At 36.8% G+C, this 19,708-nt stretch overlaps 1 protein-coding gene across 4 annotated transcripts in view; it reads right to left on the bottom strand.

Annotated features, from left to right (window-relative positions):
• The window catches only part of TBCK (TBC1 domain containing kinase), a 219,810-nt gene that overhangs the window by 97,818 nt on the left and 102,284 nt on the right, over nt 1–19,708 (bottom strand). For all 4 annotated transcript variants that reach the window (XM_026017616.2, XM_026017615.2, XM_072755530.1 and 1 more), the window contains one exon: nt 18,734–18,819. In XM_026017616.2, the coding sequence (XP_025873401.1) occupies nt 18,734–18,819 (86 nt within the window). The remainder of the gene's footprint in view (nt 1–18,733; nt 18,820–19,708) is intronic.

Below are 19,708 nucleotides of genomic sequence, written 5' to 3'. Positions count from 1 at the left end.
CATTTAAGTTAAGCCTCTTCTATGAAATTACCTCCACTTTGCCATTATATTTATCCTTTTCCATTTTATTCTGCATGAGTTCCTCAAAACCATTTGATGTCATTGAGTGGGCTTATACTTTCATTCTAGTTTTCACTATTTTAATCAGTCTACTATTAATATAATATTCTCAAATATCTCTGGGCTTCATCAGTTCACTTTTTATCTCCTTTTGGTAATCTATATATTTTTTAGCTCCTTATTTTCTTCATTTTTATTTTTATTATATTTTAAAGTTTTTACTTAAATTCCCATTAACATATAGTGTAATATTAGTTTTAAGTGGTTTATATATTTTTTTAAAGATTTATTTGAGAGAGAGAGAGAGTGAGAGTGAAAGCTGGGATGGGGTGGATATGGTAGTGAGGAGCAGAGGGAAAGGGAGAGAAGCCGACTGAGTGTGGAGCCCCAAGCAGGGCTCAATCCCACAACCTAGAGATCATGACCCGAGCCAAAACCAAGAACTGGAGGCCCAACCAACTTAGCCACCCAGGAGACCCAACAGGTCACTCATTTTTTTTTTTTTTTTGGTCGCTCATTTTTAAAGTGAGATCATGTTGGGTTATTTTTGTGAGGTAACAGAAGACTTTTTCATTTGCTTTTATTAGTGATTCTTTTATTTCTTTTCTCCTTTCTTTTTCTCTCCGTCTTTTCATTATTTATTATCTTCAAATGGGTCCAGCTTCCTAGTAAAGAATAAATGTTAGTATGGCGGAGAGGTAGAATTTGGGGAGGGTAGTTCATAATCGCCATTCAAAACTGTTGTCTACAATAGATTGCATTAACACTCAGGGTATATTGGACTCAATTACAGTTTTTGATATGCTTTTTTGAGCATTTCTAACTATTTGTAAGGATTATTTTATAATATTTTATTACTTTTAACGAAGAAAAAATAAAGAGAAAATTTACATACACTTCTGAAAAGAAGATTAAAATCACCATATGAATCTATTAAGTCCTTTTATAGATCTGTGATACATTACTGGAAATTCAGTGATCTTATTCTTCTTGCATCATGAAATATGCAAGAGCATATTTCACTCACTAGCAAAGAGAAAAAAATACTGATAGAGGATAATGTTTCACAATTATTAGACCAATCAGAAGATTGGCAGTAGCATTCTAGATTCTAGTGAAGTGGTAACAGTGTTACACTGGTTATATAGTGAAATTTCAAACTGAATGCTCAGGTGATGATATCTTAAATGAATTTCCTCAAACACAAGAATCGAGGTAAACAATAAGTTGGTCTCTCACTGGAAAGGACTCATTACCCAATATTTTGTAACAAAAATCTGGACCATCCTATTTTGCTCAAAAGATAAATGAGAGTGAGCTTTAATCTTAAAATATTTCTACATCAAAATTTCATACAATTTAAGTGGATAGGGACTGGGACTCCTGGGTGGCTCAGTGGTTGGGCAGCTGCCTTCAGCTCATGTCTTGATCCCGGGGTCTGGGATCGAGTCCCGCATTGGGCTCCTGCGAGGAGCCTGCTTCTCCCTCAGTCTCTCCTGCGAGGAGCCTGCTTCTCCCTCAGTCTCTCCTGCGAGGAGCCTGCTTCTCCCTCAGTCTATGTTTCTGCCTCTTTCTCTCTCTCTGTGTGTCTCTCATGAATAAATAAATAAATCTTTAAAAAAAATAAGTGGATAAATGCTAAAGGTAGGCATGTTTACAAAATGTTTGGAAGGAAACATAATTAGAAAAAAATCATTAAATTTATTAACCTGTGTTCATTTATCTAAAATGAAAACATTTTGCAATTATCAAACAAAAAAGATGCTGTTCTCCAACAAAGTTATGAGGCCTATTAATGTTTTGTTTTGATAACTGCAGGTTTTGAACATGCAGGTGCAAGAAGAAGACCCAGAGAAATGCTAGAATCTATTAGAAATGTATTTGAAATCTAGAATCAATATTTATAAGATAGATATGCTCCAGGTTCATGCATGATAGATGAGCAGTAAATTCAAAGCATTCTGTACATTTCAAGAATACATACTTTCAAAATGATAAATATATGGAATAAAATTTGCGGTTTGCAATGTTCATAGTCTTACTAAATTTTTAATAAAATTATTTTTTGCTATGTCTTCATTCTACTTCTGTAAATTATTACAAAATGATTTAAACATATAAAAATAATTTAAAAGTTCCATTGGATACAGATGGTAAATGGTTTTCTTTCTCTTGTATACCAAAGGTTATATTATTACATCTTTTGCAGGTAATGACTTCCCTAATTCTAAAAAAAGAGGCAAAAGATCAAATTAAAATTAAATAACTGTATAATCATTTCTTTTATTGTTTTTACTTGACTTATAATATTGAACTGAAAAAGTATAAAGTAGAAATCAGTAATAAAACCAGCTGGAGAATTTAATAGCTCTAGGATCCACAGTATCATTTTAGGGAAGGACTAGGCACTTTTCAATTCCAGAGTGCCTTTCAATGATCTGAGTACTAAAAAGCTTTTTAAAATTTTCCCGCAAAATTAATTTACCTTAAGTAAAGGACAAAAAGACATGTTATGTAGCACTTTCTGGAAGAAAAACACCTTAAAAATCTAGCAAATAAAAAAATCAAGGAAATAAAAAAGGTAAAATTCAAAGTGGTGAGTGCCAATCTTACCAAGTGGGATATGCAAGAAAGTCTTCATTGTTATTAGTACTATGTTGCCTTTGGCAAAGAATTCATTTTTTAAAAAATATTTATTCATTTGTTTATTCATGAGAGACACACACAGAGAGAGAGAGGCAGAGACGGGCAGAGGGAGAAGCAGGCCCCATGCAGGGAGCCGGACGTGGGACTTGATCCTGGGTCTCCAGGATCACGCTCTGGACTGAAGGTGGTGCTAAACCACTGAGCCACCCGGACTGCCCTGGCAAAGAATTCATTAACTGATACAGCAAAATAATATATACAGTACAGCTTGCAATAGTATGCTTTTCTAAATGTAAATCATATTAATATAACCAAAGAAATAGTATGTGATCAGACTCTAACAATAAGTTAGAACAAGAACACTAATAATGGTTAATTCCTTAACACTGTGAACCTAGAACTATACTGAGTAGTTTATATGTATTATTTAATCATCACAATGTTCCTTTGAGGTAAGATTTATTATAATCAACACAAACACTAACAGGACTGTGGATAAGAAACGAACAAGTATTTAGCTAGTAAGTTGAAGAGTCAGGATTAGAACTCTGACTCATTTGACACCAGTGTCTGAGTGCTTTCTTTCTATACCAGTTTTCCCAAATTGTGGTCACAGACCCCGGGGGATCTTCAAGACCCTTTTTGGGTCAACATTTCAAAGCTGTTTTCACAACACTACTAAGGTACTTTGTATTGTGTGCAAAGCCACTGGTGGATAAAACTGCTGGTACCTTATTACAAATCAAGGCCATGGCACTAAAGTGTAATAGTCATATTCTTGTAATGGCTTAAATTAATAATTGTATTAAGTATCATTTTAAATGTTTTATGAGACAAAATGGAAAGCATGCATAAAACTCTTATATTGTATACTGAAGTGTAAAGATTGTTTTGAGGAAAATCATTTGGACAATCATTTGAGCTGTGAGTCAAGGCAGGTGCTTTTTTTTTCTCCCCTCGAATACCATTCTTTTTTTCCTTTCAAGTATGACATATAGACAATTATTTTTTCCAAACTTTCATATTAAGCAGATATTTCTCAAAAAAGTGAGCCTGCCACTTCAAGAAAAAAATGGTAGCAGTCAGGTGAATATTAGAATTTTAGAAAACTTGTTTCTGCCACTGTGAGCTTGGCAGTTTTCTAATCCTTAATGGTTTTTTGGATGAGATCAGTGATCATATTAATGAAAATTATTTTTAAAATATTGTATAATGAAAGGTTTCATAGTTGAAAGATTTGCATAATTCAGTAAACCAATATTTTAAATGATCAATGCATGACATTATAAAATCACGTGTGGATAAAAGCCATTCAAAGTGCAAGACAGGGACGCCTGGGTGGCTCAGGGGTTGAGCGTCTGCCTTTGGCTCAGAGCATGATCCTGGAGTCCTGGGACCGAGTCCCACATCGGGCTTCCTGCATGGAACCTGCTTTTCCCTCTGCCTATGTCTCTGCCTTTCTCTCTCTCTCTGTGTCTCTCATGAATAAATAATAAAATCTTAAAAAAAAAAACCAAAAAAACCAAAAAACAAGTGCACGACAAACTGATCGATTTGAATGGAATAGAGTATGAAAAGTTCATAGGTATGGTTTTAGACTGTACATTGTAACTAAGCTGTAAGAAACTACAACTGCCTGAAAACACCCTTTGCCAACTACATGTCTATATAAGTCCTAATTTTCTTCATACACTTCAAACAAAATAATGATTCATAACAGACTGAATTCAGAAGTAGATATGAGAATTTAGCTTTCCTCTATTAAGTGGAGACTGCAAAAATATAAAACAATACCACTTCACCATTTTTTTTAAACAACTATTTTTTAGAAAAACGTGTTATTATGGTTAACATGCAGTGGCTTTGCTGTCATTTTTATTTATTATTATTTTATTATTATTTAAAATATTTTATTTATTTATTCATGAGAGACAGAGAGAGAAGCAGAGACATTAAGCAGAGGAAGAAGCAGGCTCCATGCAAGGAGCCCGATGTGGGACTGGATCCCGGATCCCAGGATCACACCCTGAGCTAAAGGCAGAAGCTCAACCGCTGAGCCACTGAGGCATCCCTTGCTGTCATTTTTAAATAAATTAATACATTTAAATATTTTTAAAAAGTGTTAGTAATATTGGTAGGTATAACCCACATAAACAAAGACTCTTTGGTATCCTTGATCCTTAAAAAGGTCTCAAGATCAAAAAGTTTGAAAACCACTATATATTAAGCTATACTTCCTTTCACTTGTCTCTCAACCAGTAGAGGAATACATTGGATTGGGAACAGAATGGGGAGGAGATTCAAGTAAGGATTTACTAAACAGAGAAACTTGCTGGATATTTAACTTGTGTGTATGTGTTCTTAGCTAGAAGGTACCAAAATATTACTTTATCATTCCCTATGAAATTAATAAGTCTTTGAATTTTAAGATTTGGACCATTTCTGAAAGGTAATTAAACTCTCTTGGGGAAAGGAGAGCTCAATAAGCCATTTGAATTCAGCAGCCTTAACAAATCCAAGGTCAGTAAAATGGGATTAGGACTAATATTGGGGATATCATAGCAGTAGCCAGACAAAACGGCACAGGCTAGCACTTTGCAGATGGGCTAGACCAGGTCAGTGGGGACTCTTGATATGGGAGATTCTAAATAAGGTACACTTTCCTAATTTATTTTGTAACCACATCTTGGTAAAATATAAAAAGTTTATTACCAGTAATCTCTTTATATTAAAATCTAAATTTTTTTCTGTAGCATTAGCAAAATAAAGACCAAGAATAAATGAAGGAACAAATGAACAAACAAAACAAACAAGTAAATACATAAATATTTCTTAATAGAAGGCAGGGCAAGATGGCAGAAGAGTAGGGTCTTCGAATCACCTGGCCCCACAAACTTACCTACAGGGCTTTCAAAACATCCGGAGCACCTATAATTTGACCTGAGATTTAAAGAGAGAACAGCTGGAATGCTACAGAGAGGAATTTTTTTGCTTCTAACAAGGTAGGAAGGCAGGAAAAACATAAATAAATAAAGAATCCAGGCAGCCCTGGTGGCGCAGCGGTTTAGCGCTGTCTTTAGTCCAGGGCCTCATCCTGGAGACCTGGGATCGAGTCCCATGTTGGGCTCCCTGAATGGAGCCTGCTTCTCCCTCTGCCTCTGCCTCTGCCTCTGCCTCTCTCTCTCTCTCCCCCTCTGTCTCTCATGAATAAATAAATAAAATCTTAAAAAAAAAATAAAGAATCCAAGGGGGAAGGGGCCCCACAAGGAGCCGGGCTAAGGCTAGTGGTGAAAGCCTCTGGGGCAGGAAAGCCCAGCCCTGGGGAAGCGGGAACTCGGGCAGGATCGCAGGAGGGGCAGTGAAGCCTCAAGATTCCCGGGTGGCTCTAAGAGGAGAGGCGCTGGGGACAGCTCACAGCAAACTGCGGCCTGATCTCGGTAAAAGTCTGGAGCGCTGCGGCCCTCAGGGCATTTGGGAGCATCTGCTCTGTTAGGCGGCCCGGCTCCAGACAGAGGCGGCTGTGCCCTGTTCCCTTCGGGAGAGGCGGTCCCGGAGTGCGGTTCCAGCGGCACAGGACCCGATCCCAGGGCGCCCAGTGGATACAGCCGGCGATCCGATGTTCCCCCCAGGACAGGTGGAGGTGGGGAGGGCACAGGACAGGGAGACTCTCCTGCCACGGGGCACCCCGAGCTGTGCAGGTCAGCGCCCCCTGCACCTGCCTCCAGGAGCGCATCCAGGCCACTTCGGACTGGGAGACTGTGGTAGTTACCGGGGGAGCTGACTCCAGGGCTGGAGAGCTGGCCACTGCCATTGTTGTTCCTCCTGGTTTCACCCTGCGCCTGGACGGGGCGGGGCCACCAGGGAACAGAGGCCTCACGGTGTAAACTGCTCCCCCTGAGCCCGGCTCCCGGCAGGGGGTGGGGCATCTCCCCAGGTGCACACACCTGAGAATCAGCACAGCAGGCCCCTCCCCCAGAAGGCCAGCTGGAAGGACAGGGGAAAGGCAAGTTCTTGACCCAGCAGTGCTGGAAAGCTCCAGGAATGAGGGAAAATAGTATATAGAACTAGAGGGTCCTTTTCTTGCTCTTGCTCTTTTCTTTTTCTTTTCTTTTTCCATTATGAATCATTTTTATATCAGACTAAAAATTTCCAATGTTTTTTTTTTCTTTTCCCACCTTAACTACAATATTTTACCAGCTCATTTTAAATTTTTTTTCCTTTTTGACTTTCAAATTTCTACAATTATATGTCTTAGATATATTTTTCACTTCTGCATTCCCTTCAATGTATTCAGTTCAATTTTGGTAGATATGAGATATATTTTTTTTCTGCCTCATTTTGTTTTACAATGGCAGAAGTTAGTACCTGTAAAATACGACCAACATATACCCAGAACCAAGTAGAGCACCGTGTTGGTTCATTCTGTGAGATTATATTCTCTCTTCCTTTCCATTCTGCCCCCCTCTTTTATCTTGTTTATGTTTTGGTGGTCAGTGTTGGGGCTTTCTATAAGTATTGCTGGTTTATGTAAATATGGGATTGAGCATCTTCTAACATACAGAACAAAATACACTCAGAACCAAGAGGATCACCCTCTAGAACCCATAAGGGAGAGACTACATTCTCTCTCCATTACCACTACTTCACCACCACCATCCTCCGTCCCCCCTTTTTTCTTTTTCCTCTTTTCTTTACCTTTTTTTTCACCTCTTTTTTTTCCTTCTTCTTTGTTTTTGGCTTATTATTTTTACTACTTTGTTTTAAAATTTGTTTCTCACTTTAATGGTTCTTTTATTTTCTTCTGTTCTTCTTTTTCTTTTATTTTCTGGTCTCTGATCTCTTTGGAATCATCTACGGTGTATTTTACTTACGTTGTGGTTGATATTTTTGACTCAGCCTGCTCATATGGCCACTCTGCACTGCACAAAATGACTACAAGGAAGAATTCACCACAAAAGAACTGGAAATAGTAATCTCTACCACAGAGTTACAGAATTTGATTTCAATACGATGTCAGATTCAATTCGAAACTACAATTATATAGCTACTGATGGATCTGGAAAAAAGCATAAAGGACTCTAGAGACTTCATTACTGCAGAATTGAGATATAATCAGGCCAAAATTAAAAATAGATTAAATGAGATGCAATACAAACTGGATGTTCTAACTGCTAGGGTTAATGAGGTGGAAGAGAGAGTGAGTGACACAGAAGACAAATTGATGGTAAGGAAGGAAGCTGAGGAAAAAAGAGAAAAACAATTAAGAGGTCATGGGGAGAGGCTTAGGGAAATAAATGACAGCTTGAGAAGGAAGAATATACATCTAATTGGGATTCCAGAAGAGGCTGAGAGAGAGAGAGAGAGAGAGAGAGAGAGGACCTCAAAGTATATCTGAACAAATCATAGCTGAGAAAATCCCAAGTCTGGGGAAGCAAACAGACATTCAGATCCAAGAGATAGAGAGGACTCCCTCCCCTGCCAAATAAATCAATAAAAAATGCTCAATACCTCGACATTTAATGGTGAAATTTACAAATTCCAAAGATAAAGTTATTAAAGCAGCAGGAGACAAGAGATTCTTAACTTATATGGGGAGAAATATCAAATCAACAGCAGACCTCTCCACAGAGACCTGGCAGGCCAGAAAGGGCTGGCAGGATATATTCAGGGTCTTAAATGAGAAGAACATGCAGCCAAGAATACTTTATCCAGCAAGGCTCTCATTCAGAATACAAGGAGAGATAAAGAGCTTCCAGGATAGGCAGAAACTGAAAGAATATGTGACCACCAAACCAGCTCAGCAAGAAATACTAAAGGGGGACCCTGTAAAAGAAAGAGGAAGTCCACAGAAACAATCCACAAAAACGGGGACCGAATAGGTATTACCATGACAGTAAATTCATATCTTTCAATAGTAACTCTGAACATGAATGGGCTAAATGATCCCATCAAAAGACACAGGGTATCAGACTGGATAAAAAAGCAAGACCCATCTATTTTCTGTCTACAACAGACTATTTTAGACCTAAGGACACCTCCAGCCTGAAAATGAAAGGTTGGAGAACGATTACCATTCAAATGGTCCTCAAAAGAAAGCAGGGGTAGCAATCCTCATATAAGATAAATTAAAGTTTATCCCAAAGACTGTAGTAAGAGATGAAGAGGGACAGTATATCATACTTAAAGGATCTATCCAACAAGAGGACCTAACAATCATGAATATTTATGCCCCTAATGTGGGAGCTGCCAAGTATATCAATTAATAACCAAAGTAAAGACATACTTAGATAATAATACACTAATACTGGGAGACTTCAACACGGTGCTTTCTGCAAATGACAGATATTCAAAGCACAACATCTCTAAAGAAACAAGAGCTTTAAATGATACACTCAACCACATGGATTTCACAGATATATACAGAACTCCTCATCAAAATGCAACTGAATACACAGTCTTCTCAAATGCACATGGAACTTTCTTTAGAATAGACCACATACTCTGGTCACAAATCAGGTCTCAACCGATACCAAAAGACTGGGGTTGTCCCCTGCATATTTTCAGACCATAACGATTTGAAAATTGAACTCAATCACAAGAAATTTGGGAGAAACTCAAACACGTGGAGGTTAAAGAGCATCCTGCTAAAAGATGAAAGGTCAACCAGGAAATTAGAGAAGAATTAAAAGATTCATGGAAACTAATGAGAATGAAGATACAACCTTCAAAATCTTGGGGATACAGCAAAAGCAGTCCTGAGAGGGAAATATATCGCAATACAAGCCTCCCTAAAAAATTGGAAAAAACTCAAACACAGAAGCTAACCTTGCACCTAAAGGAACTGGAGAAAGAACAGCAAGTTAAACCTATACCAAGCAGAAGAGATATGATAGATAGATAGATAGAAGAACTAATATGATAGATAAATCCCTAGCCAGCCTTATTAAAAAGAAAAAAAGATTCAAATTAATAAAATCACGAATGAAAAAGGAGAGAACACAACCAATACCAAGGAAATACAAACGATTTTAAAAACATATTATGAGCAGCTATACGCCAACAAATTAGGCAATCTGGAAGAAATGGACGCATTTCTGGAAAACCAAAAATTACCAAAACTAGAACAGGAAGAAATAGAAAACCTGAACCAGCCAATAACCAGAGACGAAATTGAAGGAGTCATCAAAAACCTCCCAAGACACAAAAGTCCAGGGCCGGATGGCTTCCCAAGGGAATTCTATCAAACGTTTAAAAAAGAAATAATACCTATTCTAGTAAGGCTGTTCCAAAAGATAGAAAGGGACTGAGTACTTCCAAACTTGTCTTATGAGGCCTGCATTATCTTGAATCCAAAACCAAGAAAGACCCCACCAAAAGGAGAACTATAGACCAATATCCCTGATGAATACATATGCAAACATTCTCAACAAGATACTAGCCAATAGGATCTAACAGTACATTAAGAAGATTATTTATCATGATCATGTGGGATTTATCCCTGGGATGTAAGGGTGGTTCATCGCTTGTAAAACAATCAATGTGATAGATCATGTCAACAAGAGAAAAAACGAGAACCATATGATCCTCTCAATAGATGCAGAGAAAGCATTTGACAAAATACAGCATCCATTCCTGGATAAAACTCTCCAAAGTGTAGAGATAGAGGGAACATTCCTCAATATCTTAAAAGCCATCTATGAGGGATCCCTGGGTGGTGCAGCAGTTTAGCGCCTGCCTTGGCCCAGGGCGCGATCCTGGAGACCCGGGATCGAATCCCATATCGGGTTCCCGGTGCATGGAGCCTGCTTCTTCCTCTTCCTCTGCCTGTGTCTCTGCCTCTCTCTCTCTCTCTCTCTCTCTGTGACTATAATACATAAATAATAAATAAAAATTAAAAAAAAAAGTCATCTATGAAAAGCCCACAGCAAATATCATTCTCAATAGGGAAAAACTGAGAGCCTTTCCCCTAAGGTCAGGAACACGTCAGGGATGTCCACTCTCACCACTGCTAATTCAACATAGTAGTAGAAGTCCTAGCCCAGGAATCAGATAACAAAAAGAAATAAAAGGCATTCAAATTGGCAAAGAAGAAGTCAAACTCTCCCTCTTCGCCGATGACATGATACTGTATATAGAAAACCCAAAAGACTCCACCCCAAGATTGCTAGAACTCATACAGCAATTCGGCAGTGTGGCAGGATACAAAATCAATGCCCAGACATCAGTGGCATTTCTATACACTAATAATGGACTGAAGAAAGAGAAATGAAGGAATCAATCCCATTTACAATTGTACCCAAAAGCATAAGATACCTAGGAATAAACCTAACCAAAGAGGTAAAGGATCTATACCTTAAAACCTACAGAACACTTCTGAAAGAAACTGAGGAAGACACAAAGAGATGGAAAAATATTCCATGCTCATGGGTTGGAAGAATAAACATTGTGAAAATGTCAATGCTACCCAGAGCAATTTACACATTCAATGCAATCCCTATCAAAATACCAGGACCTCCTTCACAGAGTTGGAATAAATAATCTTAAGATTTGTATGGAATCAGAAAAGATCCCGAATAGCCAGGGGAATATTGAAAAAGAAAACCAATGCTGGGGGCATCACAATGCCAGATTTCAAGCTGTATTACAAAGCTGTGATCATCAAGACAGGTCCTGGCACAAAAAAAGACACATAGATCAATGGAACAGAATAGAGAACCTAAAAATGGGCCCTCAACTCTATGGTCAACTAATATTCGAGGTAGCAGGAAAGAATATCCACTGGAAAAAGGACAGTCTCTTCAATAAATGGTGCAGGGAAAATGGACAGCCACATGCAGAAGAATGAAACTAGGCCATTCTCTTACACCATATACAAAGATAAAGTCAAAATGGTTGAAAGATCCAAATGTGAGACAAGAATCCACCAAAATCCTAGAGGAGAACACAGGCAACACCCTTTTTGAACATGGCCACAGCAACTTTTTGCAAGATACATCTATGAAGGCAAGGGAAACAAAAGCAAAAATGAATTATTGGGACTTAATCAAGATAAAAAGCTTCTGCACAGCAAAAGAAACAGTCACCAAACCTAAAGACAACCTACAGAATGGGAGAAGATATTTGCAAATGACATATCAGATAAAGGGCTAGTATCCAAGATCTATAAAGAACTTATTAAACTCAACAGTGAAGAAACCAAAAATCCAATCATGAAATGGGCGAAAGACATGAACAGAAATCTCACAGAGGAAGACATAGACATGGCCAACAAGCACATGAGAAAATGCTCTGCATCACCTGCCATCAGCGAAATACAAATCAAAACCACAATGAGATATGACTTCACACCAGTGAGAATGGCGAAAATTAACAAGACAGGGAACAACAAATGTTGGAGAGGATTTGGAGAAAGGGGAACCCTCTTGCACTGTTAGTGGGAAAGCAAGCTGATGCAGCCACTCTAGAAAGCTGTGTGGAGGTTCCTCAAAAAGTTAAAAATAGAGCTACCCTCCGACTCAGCAATTGCACCACTGCATATTTATCTCAAAGATACAGATGTAGTGAAATGGTAGGACACCTGCACCTCAATGTTCATAGCAGCAATGTCCACAATAGCCAAACTATGGAAGAAGTCACGATGTCCTTCGACAGATGAATGGATAGAGAAGATCTATACACACACACACACACACACACACACACACACACACACACACAATGGAGTATTACTCAGCTAGCAGAAAGGATGAATACCCACCATTTGCTCTGATGTGGATGGAACTGGAGGGTATTATGCTGAGTGAAATAAGTCAATCGGAGAAGGACAATCACCATATGGTTTCACTCATATGGGGAATATAAGGAATATGAAAGGGATTATAAGGGAAAGGAGGGCAACTGAGTGGGAAAAATGAGAGAGGGAGACAAACTATTAGACACTCCTAACTCTGGAAAATGAAAAAAGGGTTGCGGAAGGGGATGTGGGCAGGAGTTTGGGGTAAGTGGGTGACAGGCACTGAGGAGGGCACTTGATGGGATGAGCACTGGGTGTTATACTCTATGTTGGCAAATCTAACTTCAATAAAAACAAATGAAAAAATATTTCTTAGTAATCCTTTCACATTTTCTGTTAGTATAAACCAAGCTGAATATAAATTTTGAGAAGAAAGGAGTCAGTAGTAGTATAAGCATCCATTAATATTGCAGTTAAATGACAATGGTTTGCCACCATACTTGCTTACCACTGAATTTGTTTGCTTTATCTTTAGAAGTGACGGTAGGTTCAAAAGGCACATATAGAACTGAGATACAGCTCTTATCATTTATCTTAATGGCCACCTGACAACTTTTCATAATTTGTAAGCTGAATGCTATTCATGGCATTTCAGAAAAATAGTTTCCTTAGGAATGAAGAAACATACTTTTATGTTCTCATTTCAAAGGCCTTGTATATTTTCAGAAGCAGAAACATACACCAAAACAAAAATGATAAAAATCACCCTGGCCCCAATTTTGCCAAATACAAGTTACTCACACTATTTATATGTAAATCACATAACTACCATGACATATATAATCTAAGCATCACATCAGTGCACAGTATTCCTAACTATTCAAGCTCCAACAGTGCTCAATATTTAGAATTCTGTGACCCACAGCAAATGGAAAGGAGCCAGAAATCAGTCTTTCCTGCAACGAGAGCCTGCATTTCAATGATGGGAGATTAATGAGGGCTTACTTTGATAGGATTAGTTACTGAGTAGGAAACTTGGTTCAGAATCTTACTACAAAAGTGCCCACCCCTGCCCTCAATGAACCTAGCCTATACTGTTAGTGATGCAGAAAGTCACCTAAGCAATTATTTTAAAAGTAGAACACTGAAGATAGTAATTCAAGGGGAAACAAAGAAACAAAACCTACTGCACAAACTACTGAAATGCAACTAAAAATATGTGATTATTAATAAAGTAAAATGTTAGAAAAATCCTGCATATGGGGGATCCCTGGGTGGTGCAGCGGTTTGGCGCCTGCCTTTGGCCCAGGCCGCGATCCTGGAGACCCGGGATCGAGTCCCACGTCGGGCTCCCGGTGCATGGAGCCTGCTTCTCCCTCTGCCTGTGTCTCTGCCTCTCTCTCTCTCTCTCTCTCTCTCTCTCTCTCTCACTGTGTGCCTATCATAAATAAATAAAATTAAAAAAAAAACCTGCATATCATCACATGCTTTCCACCAGTATTCACTATCAACACTCTCTGTATTAAAAATACCAAATCTGTTTTCACAATTAAACTTAAAAGTAGTCTTAATATTTTCATATTATCTACAGACGAGAAACAGGCCAACAATAAAAAAACAAAACAAAAAGCAAGATAAAAGATTTAGAAAAAACCCTCAATCTTCTATTAAAATTTTATCTTTGCTAAATACCTTGCAGTTTGCTTAGTCTCTGAGACAAGAGAATTGTAAAAAGACATTTTTTTCTCGGTGAGACATATTCTCCTTTCCCTTATTTTTCTTTGTTTAATCTAGGATTCTCAATATTGAAAAAAGTATTCTCTAGAGGGTGTTTGGAAATATATGTAGAGTCACTTTTCAGAAATACATGCAAGCATTTAATTGTCATCATAATTAGGGGATTACTACAGGCAATCAGTGGATGGGGGCCAGTGAGGCTCAGCACTTGTCATGTAGTAGACATTCTCATCACACAAGAAACTGTTTCCCATCCCATATGACTTGTATCTCGTAAGATTAATCATAGTACATATATAAATCAGTATTACTTCATAATAATACCAGTATTAAAGAATTTTTACAAGAAATTACACAAAAAGGGCAGCCCAGGTGGCTCAGCAGTTTATTGCTGCCTTCAGCCCAGGGCCTGATCCTGGAGACACAGGATCGAGTCCCATGTCAGGCTCCCTGCAGGGAGCCTGCTTCTCCCTCTGCCTGTGTCTCTGCATATCTCTCTCATGAATAAATAATATCTTTAAAAAAATAAATTACACAAAAATGCCCCATTAATTATTGAGGGGGGTCATAATAAGAGGGAAGCATAAATCAAAGATATCACATATATATTATTGAATAATTACCTCACCCTCTGTAGCAGCACATTTAATAAACACCAATATATACTCTCCATTCAGATTTAACAGAAATTAACAATTTTTGACAATTGTTTTAGAAATTTAAAAAATCAAAATAATACATTATCAATAGAACGGAAGGCTCCTTTGTATCACTCCTCTAATTTTCTCTTTTTAAAATATTATGTTTGTACTTTCTGTAACTTCTGTGAAAATTCCTTCCTAGATGTAAATAATGAATATGACACTCCTTAATTAGGTCTTCTAGTCAATCTAGAACTTATTTTTATATATCATATGAAATTGGCTTTCATTTCCACCTCCCTTCCATGTAGTTACCCACTGTATTAGAGCCATTTGTTTGACAATCTGCTCTTTTCTAAATGATTTATAGAGCCATTTCTGTAACATACCAGTATCTATTTATGGGTATGTCTGTTTTATGTTTTTTGTTTTACTAGTTTATATTAATATCACTGCATTAGTTTTCTTTGGGTTAATATTCGCCTAACTCATATTTTTTATCTCCTTCTTTGACCAATATCCTTAAATTTTTATCTCATAAATAGCATACAGATGGATTTCTTAAATGTCGGAAAATTTCTTTTATTAGGCAATCTAATTAGCTTACATTCTATGATGTTTTTATAGTTTCGGTTGACTTTGCTCCACACACCCCCTCACCCCTCCCATTGATTTAGAAGTTATACATTCTCTTTCTATTTCCTTAATGATTACCATTAAAATTTTAATATGCATTCTATACTTCTGCATTTCTTGTGAGTGGAGACACTAACTGCCTTTTATTCTGGAAAAAAACATATATATGTATATATATATATATATATATTTATTTATTTATTTATTTATTTTGTTGTTGTTGTTGTTAAAGATTTTATTTATTTATTCATGAGAGTCAGAGAGAGGCAGAGACACAGGCTGAGGAAGAAGCAGGCTCCCTGCAAGGAACCCAATGTGGGACCCAATCCCAGGACCCCGGGATCACGCCCTGAGCCAAAGGCAGATGCTCAACCGCTGGGCCACGCAGGCATCCCTCGATTATATTTTCCAAGGCTGTTTTGATACAAACATATTAGAAAATGTATTTATGGTTAGAAAATCAAGATATATATGCTAATACTCCTGCTGTCTGCTGTGCTATGAGGGATAATATCCTTTGTCTCTGAACCAGGAGTCTTGGGTTTTCTGCTAGCACCTATGAAACTGTAACAGGCTTATTTATTAGTTTTCAGTGGAGTTAAATCAAATCCCAGATGTGAAAAGATCCCTGACTTGATGTTAAAGTATAAGGAGTATATTTATTTTTCCTTCATATAATATAAAAACATTACAACACTTTTAAGCTGAGTTTTCACCTACTCTTATCTTTTTCTATTACTGTTAGTTAAAATTTTATTTCTATTCAGCTATTAGCCTTTTCTAAATTAATTTTATGTATAAATATTTAATAGTCATTGTTCAATTAGATTTATAAGTTTGTGAGGATTAGATAAGTGGCTTATTTAAAGAGGGTGGAGCAGGGCTTGGCACACAATAAGCACTTAATATATGTTAGCATTATTTTTTTAGCAATATTTTTTGCTCACCATCCTCATACTATACTCATTCAGAATTCAATTTTTCTGATTAACTAAAGCAAATATAGACTATATATTTCCTTTGATGAGTCCTTTCTTAATATCATCTATATTCATGAATATGTCTCAAAATTTTATCAGGCTATCTTTGTAATTCCATACATATTTTTCTGCATAAATTTTTTTTTTGTCAATCACCAACACGCCTGGCCCAGTGCAATTTTCTGTTCACTACTGGGCATAGTTAGGTACTTTCAAGAGAATTCTTTGAAAATAATCCCTTCTTTTAGTCTTTGTTTTAGCTATTAGTATTCTTTTCCCCTCAAATACTTTATTCCATTACCAACTTGGCAGTCAGATCCTCTATAATTTCTTCAACTCCAGCCATAATATTTAATGTAGTTTTGTCTTATACCTCCCATTATGTGAAGTAAGAAAGGTGGGGTTATGTAAAAACTGAATACTTAACATGATAATATGTATACTGGTTAATTTTTTGTTTATAAGGTCTTTTCTTTTTTCTTTTTTTTTCTTTTGTTTATAAGGTCTTTTATCACTATATAATTATAGGGCTTGTCCTTATTTTATTTCTTAACCTGTATATGTTCTTTTTGGAGCCCTCACAGAATAAACCAGGTACTTAAGTAAAAGGTATTTCTCCAGAAGCCTAGAAGCAAAAGACACTGTAAATGTTAAGAATGGTTACATTACAGAATAATACAAAACACAATACAAAGAGAAATGAACTAGGAATAAGTATACCTATGTTTTAGTCTCTATTCTCCCAATGGAAGATAAACTAGACTAGGGGCAGAGGGTTGTCAAATGATGTAAGTTAAAATTTTAGTTGTGACTAATTAGTTTTGTCATCTTCTCAAACATTATATTTCTCAAATGCTGAAATTATCTGCTTCATATGTCTTGCAGGTTTGTTTTTGAGAATTAAATGATGTTAATGGAAATATTTTTAAACTTCAAAGTACTCTGCAAATATTCATACTATAATTATTTTTAACACTTTAAATACATTAGTTAAGTGTTAATATAAACATTTTTTCACCTCTAATCTTACCATTAATATACTGGTCCCTGAATAAGAGCCTTAAAAGGAAAGGCATGATTAAGAAACAAAGAAAGTTAAGATGGAATGAGGAGATCTCTATCTCAAATATGTTTTTTTTGGGGGGGCAGCCTGGATGGCTCGGCGGTTTTGTGCTGCCTTCAGCCCAGGGCGTGATCCTGGGGACCCGGGATCAAGTCCCATGTCGGGCTCCCTGTATGGAGCCTGCTTCTCCCTCTGCCTGTGTCTTTGCCTCTCTCTCTCTCTCTGTCTCTCATGAATAAATTAAAAAAAAATCAAATATGTTTCTTTTGAGGTTTACAAAAACCTATGATATCATACTCCAGAAGACTTTTAAAAGAGGTTTGACTCCACATTACATAACACTGATGAGTAACAGGCTAACCATGACTAATCTTTAAGAGTCAACTCTGACTTTTGGGTTGACATGGACTATTAAGAAGCTAATGAAGTAAGCCAAAATCTGGCAAAGCTTCTGAGGGAAATATATCAAGAAAAATACAGAAGCTGCTACTTAAAAATTCACTAAAGTTTAAATTTCCTACTGCTTCAAAAGCAGGCCTGAATATCATAAAATTCAAGTGAAAACACTTATAGCAGCACAATTACAACATTTGAACTAAAGGACTTTTCAAAACAATTTGATAGTGCCAAAAAAACAACATACTTTCCCTTTACTTAAAGTGGGAATATGTAAGGTAATCACACAAACTTTATAACAGAAGGCTATAATTAGTAATAGGAACTGGTTTAGACATATGGACTTCCTGGAACAACAAATTTTTATTTTTATTTTTTTAAAGATTTTATTTACTCATGAGAGAAAGAGAAAGAGAGAGAGAGAGAGAGGCAGAGACACAGGCAGAGGGAGAAGCAGGCCCCATGCAGGGAGCCCAACAACAGACTTGATTCTGGGACTCTAGGATCATGCCCCAGGCCAAAGGCGGCACTAAACCGCTGAGCTACCCGGGGATACCCGTAACAACAATTTTTTTTTTTTTTTTAAGATTTTATTTTATTTACTCATGAGAGATACAGAGTGAGAGAGAGAGAGGCAGAGGGAGAAGCAGGCTCCACGCAGCGAGCCCGATGTGGGACTCGATCCCCGGTCTCCAAGATCAGGCCCTGGGCTGCAGGCAGTGCTAAACAGCTGCGCCACTGGGGCTGCCCAACAACAAATTTTTAAAAACAGTACCCCTTTGTGCTACCAATTTTTGCTTTATTTTTTATTTCATGTTCTATTAATGTACCAAGTACTTACATCTGGAATAAATCCAATCTCATTGAGATGATTGCTCAACTCTGGATCATGGAATGCAATCATCTGTGAGAACACAGTCAGATACTCTGGAACGACAATGAAGTTTAAGACAATCAACATTTTTACACGATACTTCAAAATAAAGACATCAAATTAATAGAAATTACTGTTTTATTTACATTTTGAATGATATTTAATTTCTCCAAGAGGAAAATATACTTTAATAGGTAATTTTCTGTTTTATTAGCATTTTAATCACTACTAATTATTAAACACACCAAAATGCTGTGGCACAATTTATTTTCTACCTTCTTAACTATCAGTTCATTTCTTAAATCACAGATTATATACGTGATATTTTCCTATTAAATTCAACATACAGTTTCTCTAGCAATATTAAATCTGTTTTGCATTTACTGTATATTCAGAAAGTGGAACAGATACTTAAATAAAGAACACTTTATAAGCAATCAATAGAATAATTATGCTTCAAATTTGTTTATATATACAGAGATAGGCCTTTGTTCCAGTTTTAACATATTTTCATCTAAGGGCTCTACTTTGCGATATTTAGGATTAAGAATGAACAAGATGTTAATCGGGATATAGACATATGGGTAAGCAAAAATACATGTTGTTGATTCTAATCCTATTGTAATTCATAAAGTTCAGTTAAAATATGAGGATTATTTCCTTATTTTTTCTACTCTTTCAACAAATCACTGTTTTTGTCAATTTACTCACTGCATTCTAATCTGAACAAGATTCTGGCAACCATCACTCAAGGAAATAATATTTTTACTATGTAAAAAGACAAAATTAACATACCTCAAGGAGTTCAACTTTTTTTTTTCTTTTTGAAATTAAAATGACTTTTTTCATTTTAAACTACAAAACCATGCCTCAGGCAATTCCCCACAGCTATGCTCTATTTTGAAAATAAAGTGAGTAGAATGCTGCCTTACTTAAATCTGA

This window comes from Vulpes vulpes, chromosome 4 (assembly GCF_048418805.1).
Source record: "Vulpes vulpes isolate BD-2025 chromosome 4, VulVul3, whole genome shotgun sequence".
Lineage (NCBI taxonomy): Eukaryota > Metazoa > Chordata > Mammalia > Carnivora > Canidae > Vulpes > Vulpes vulpes.
This window is presented reverse-complemented; position numbering and strand designations above follow the sequence as displayed.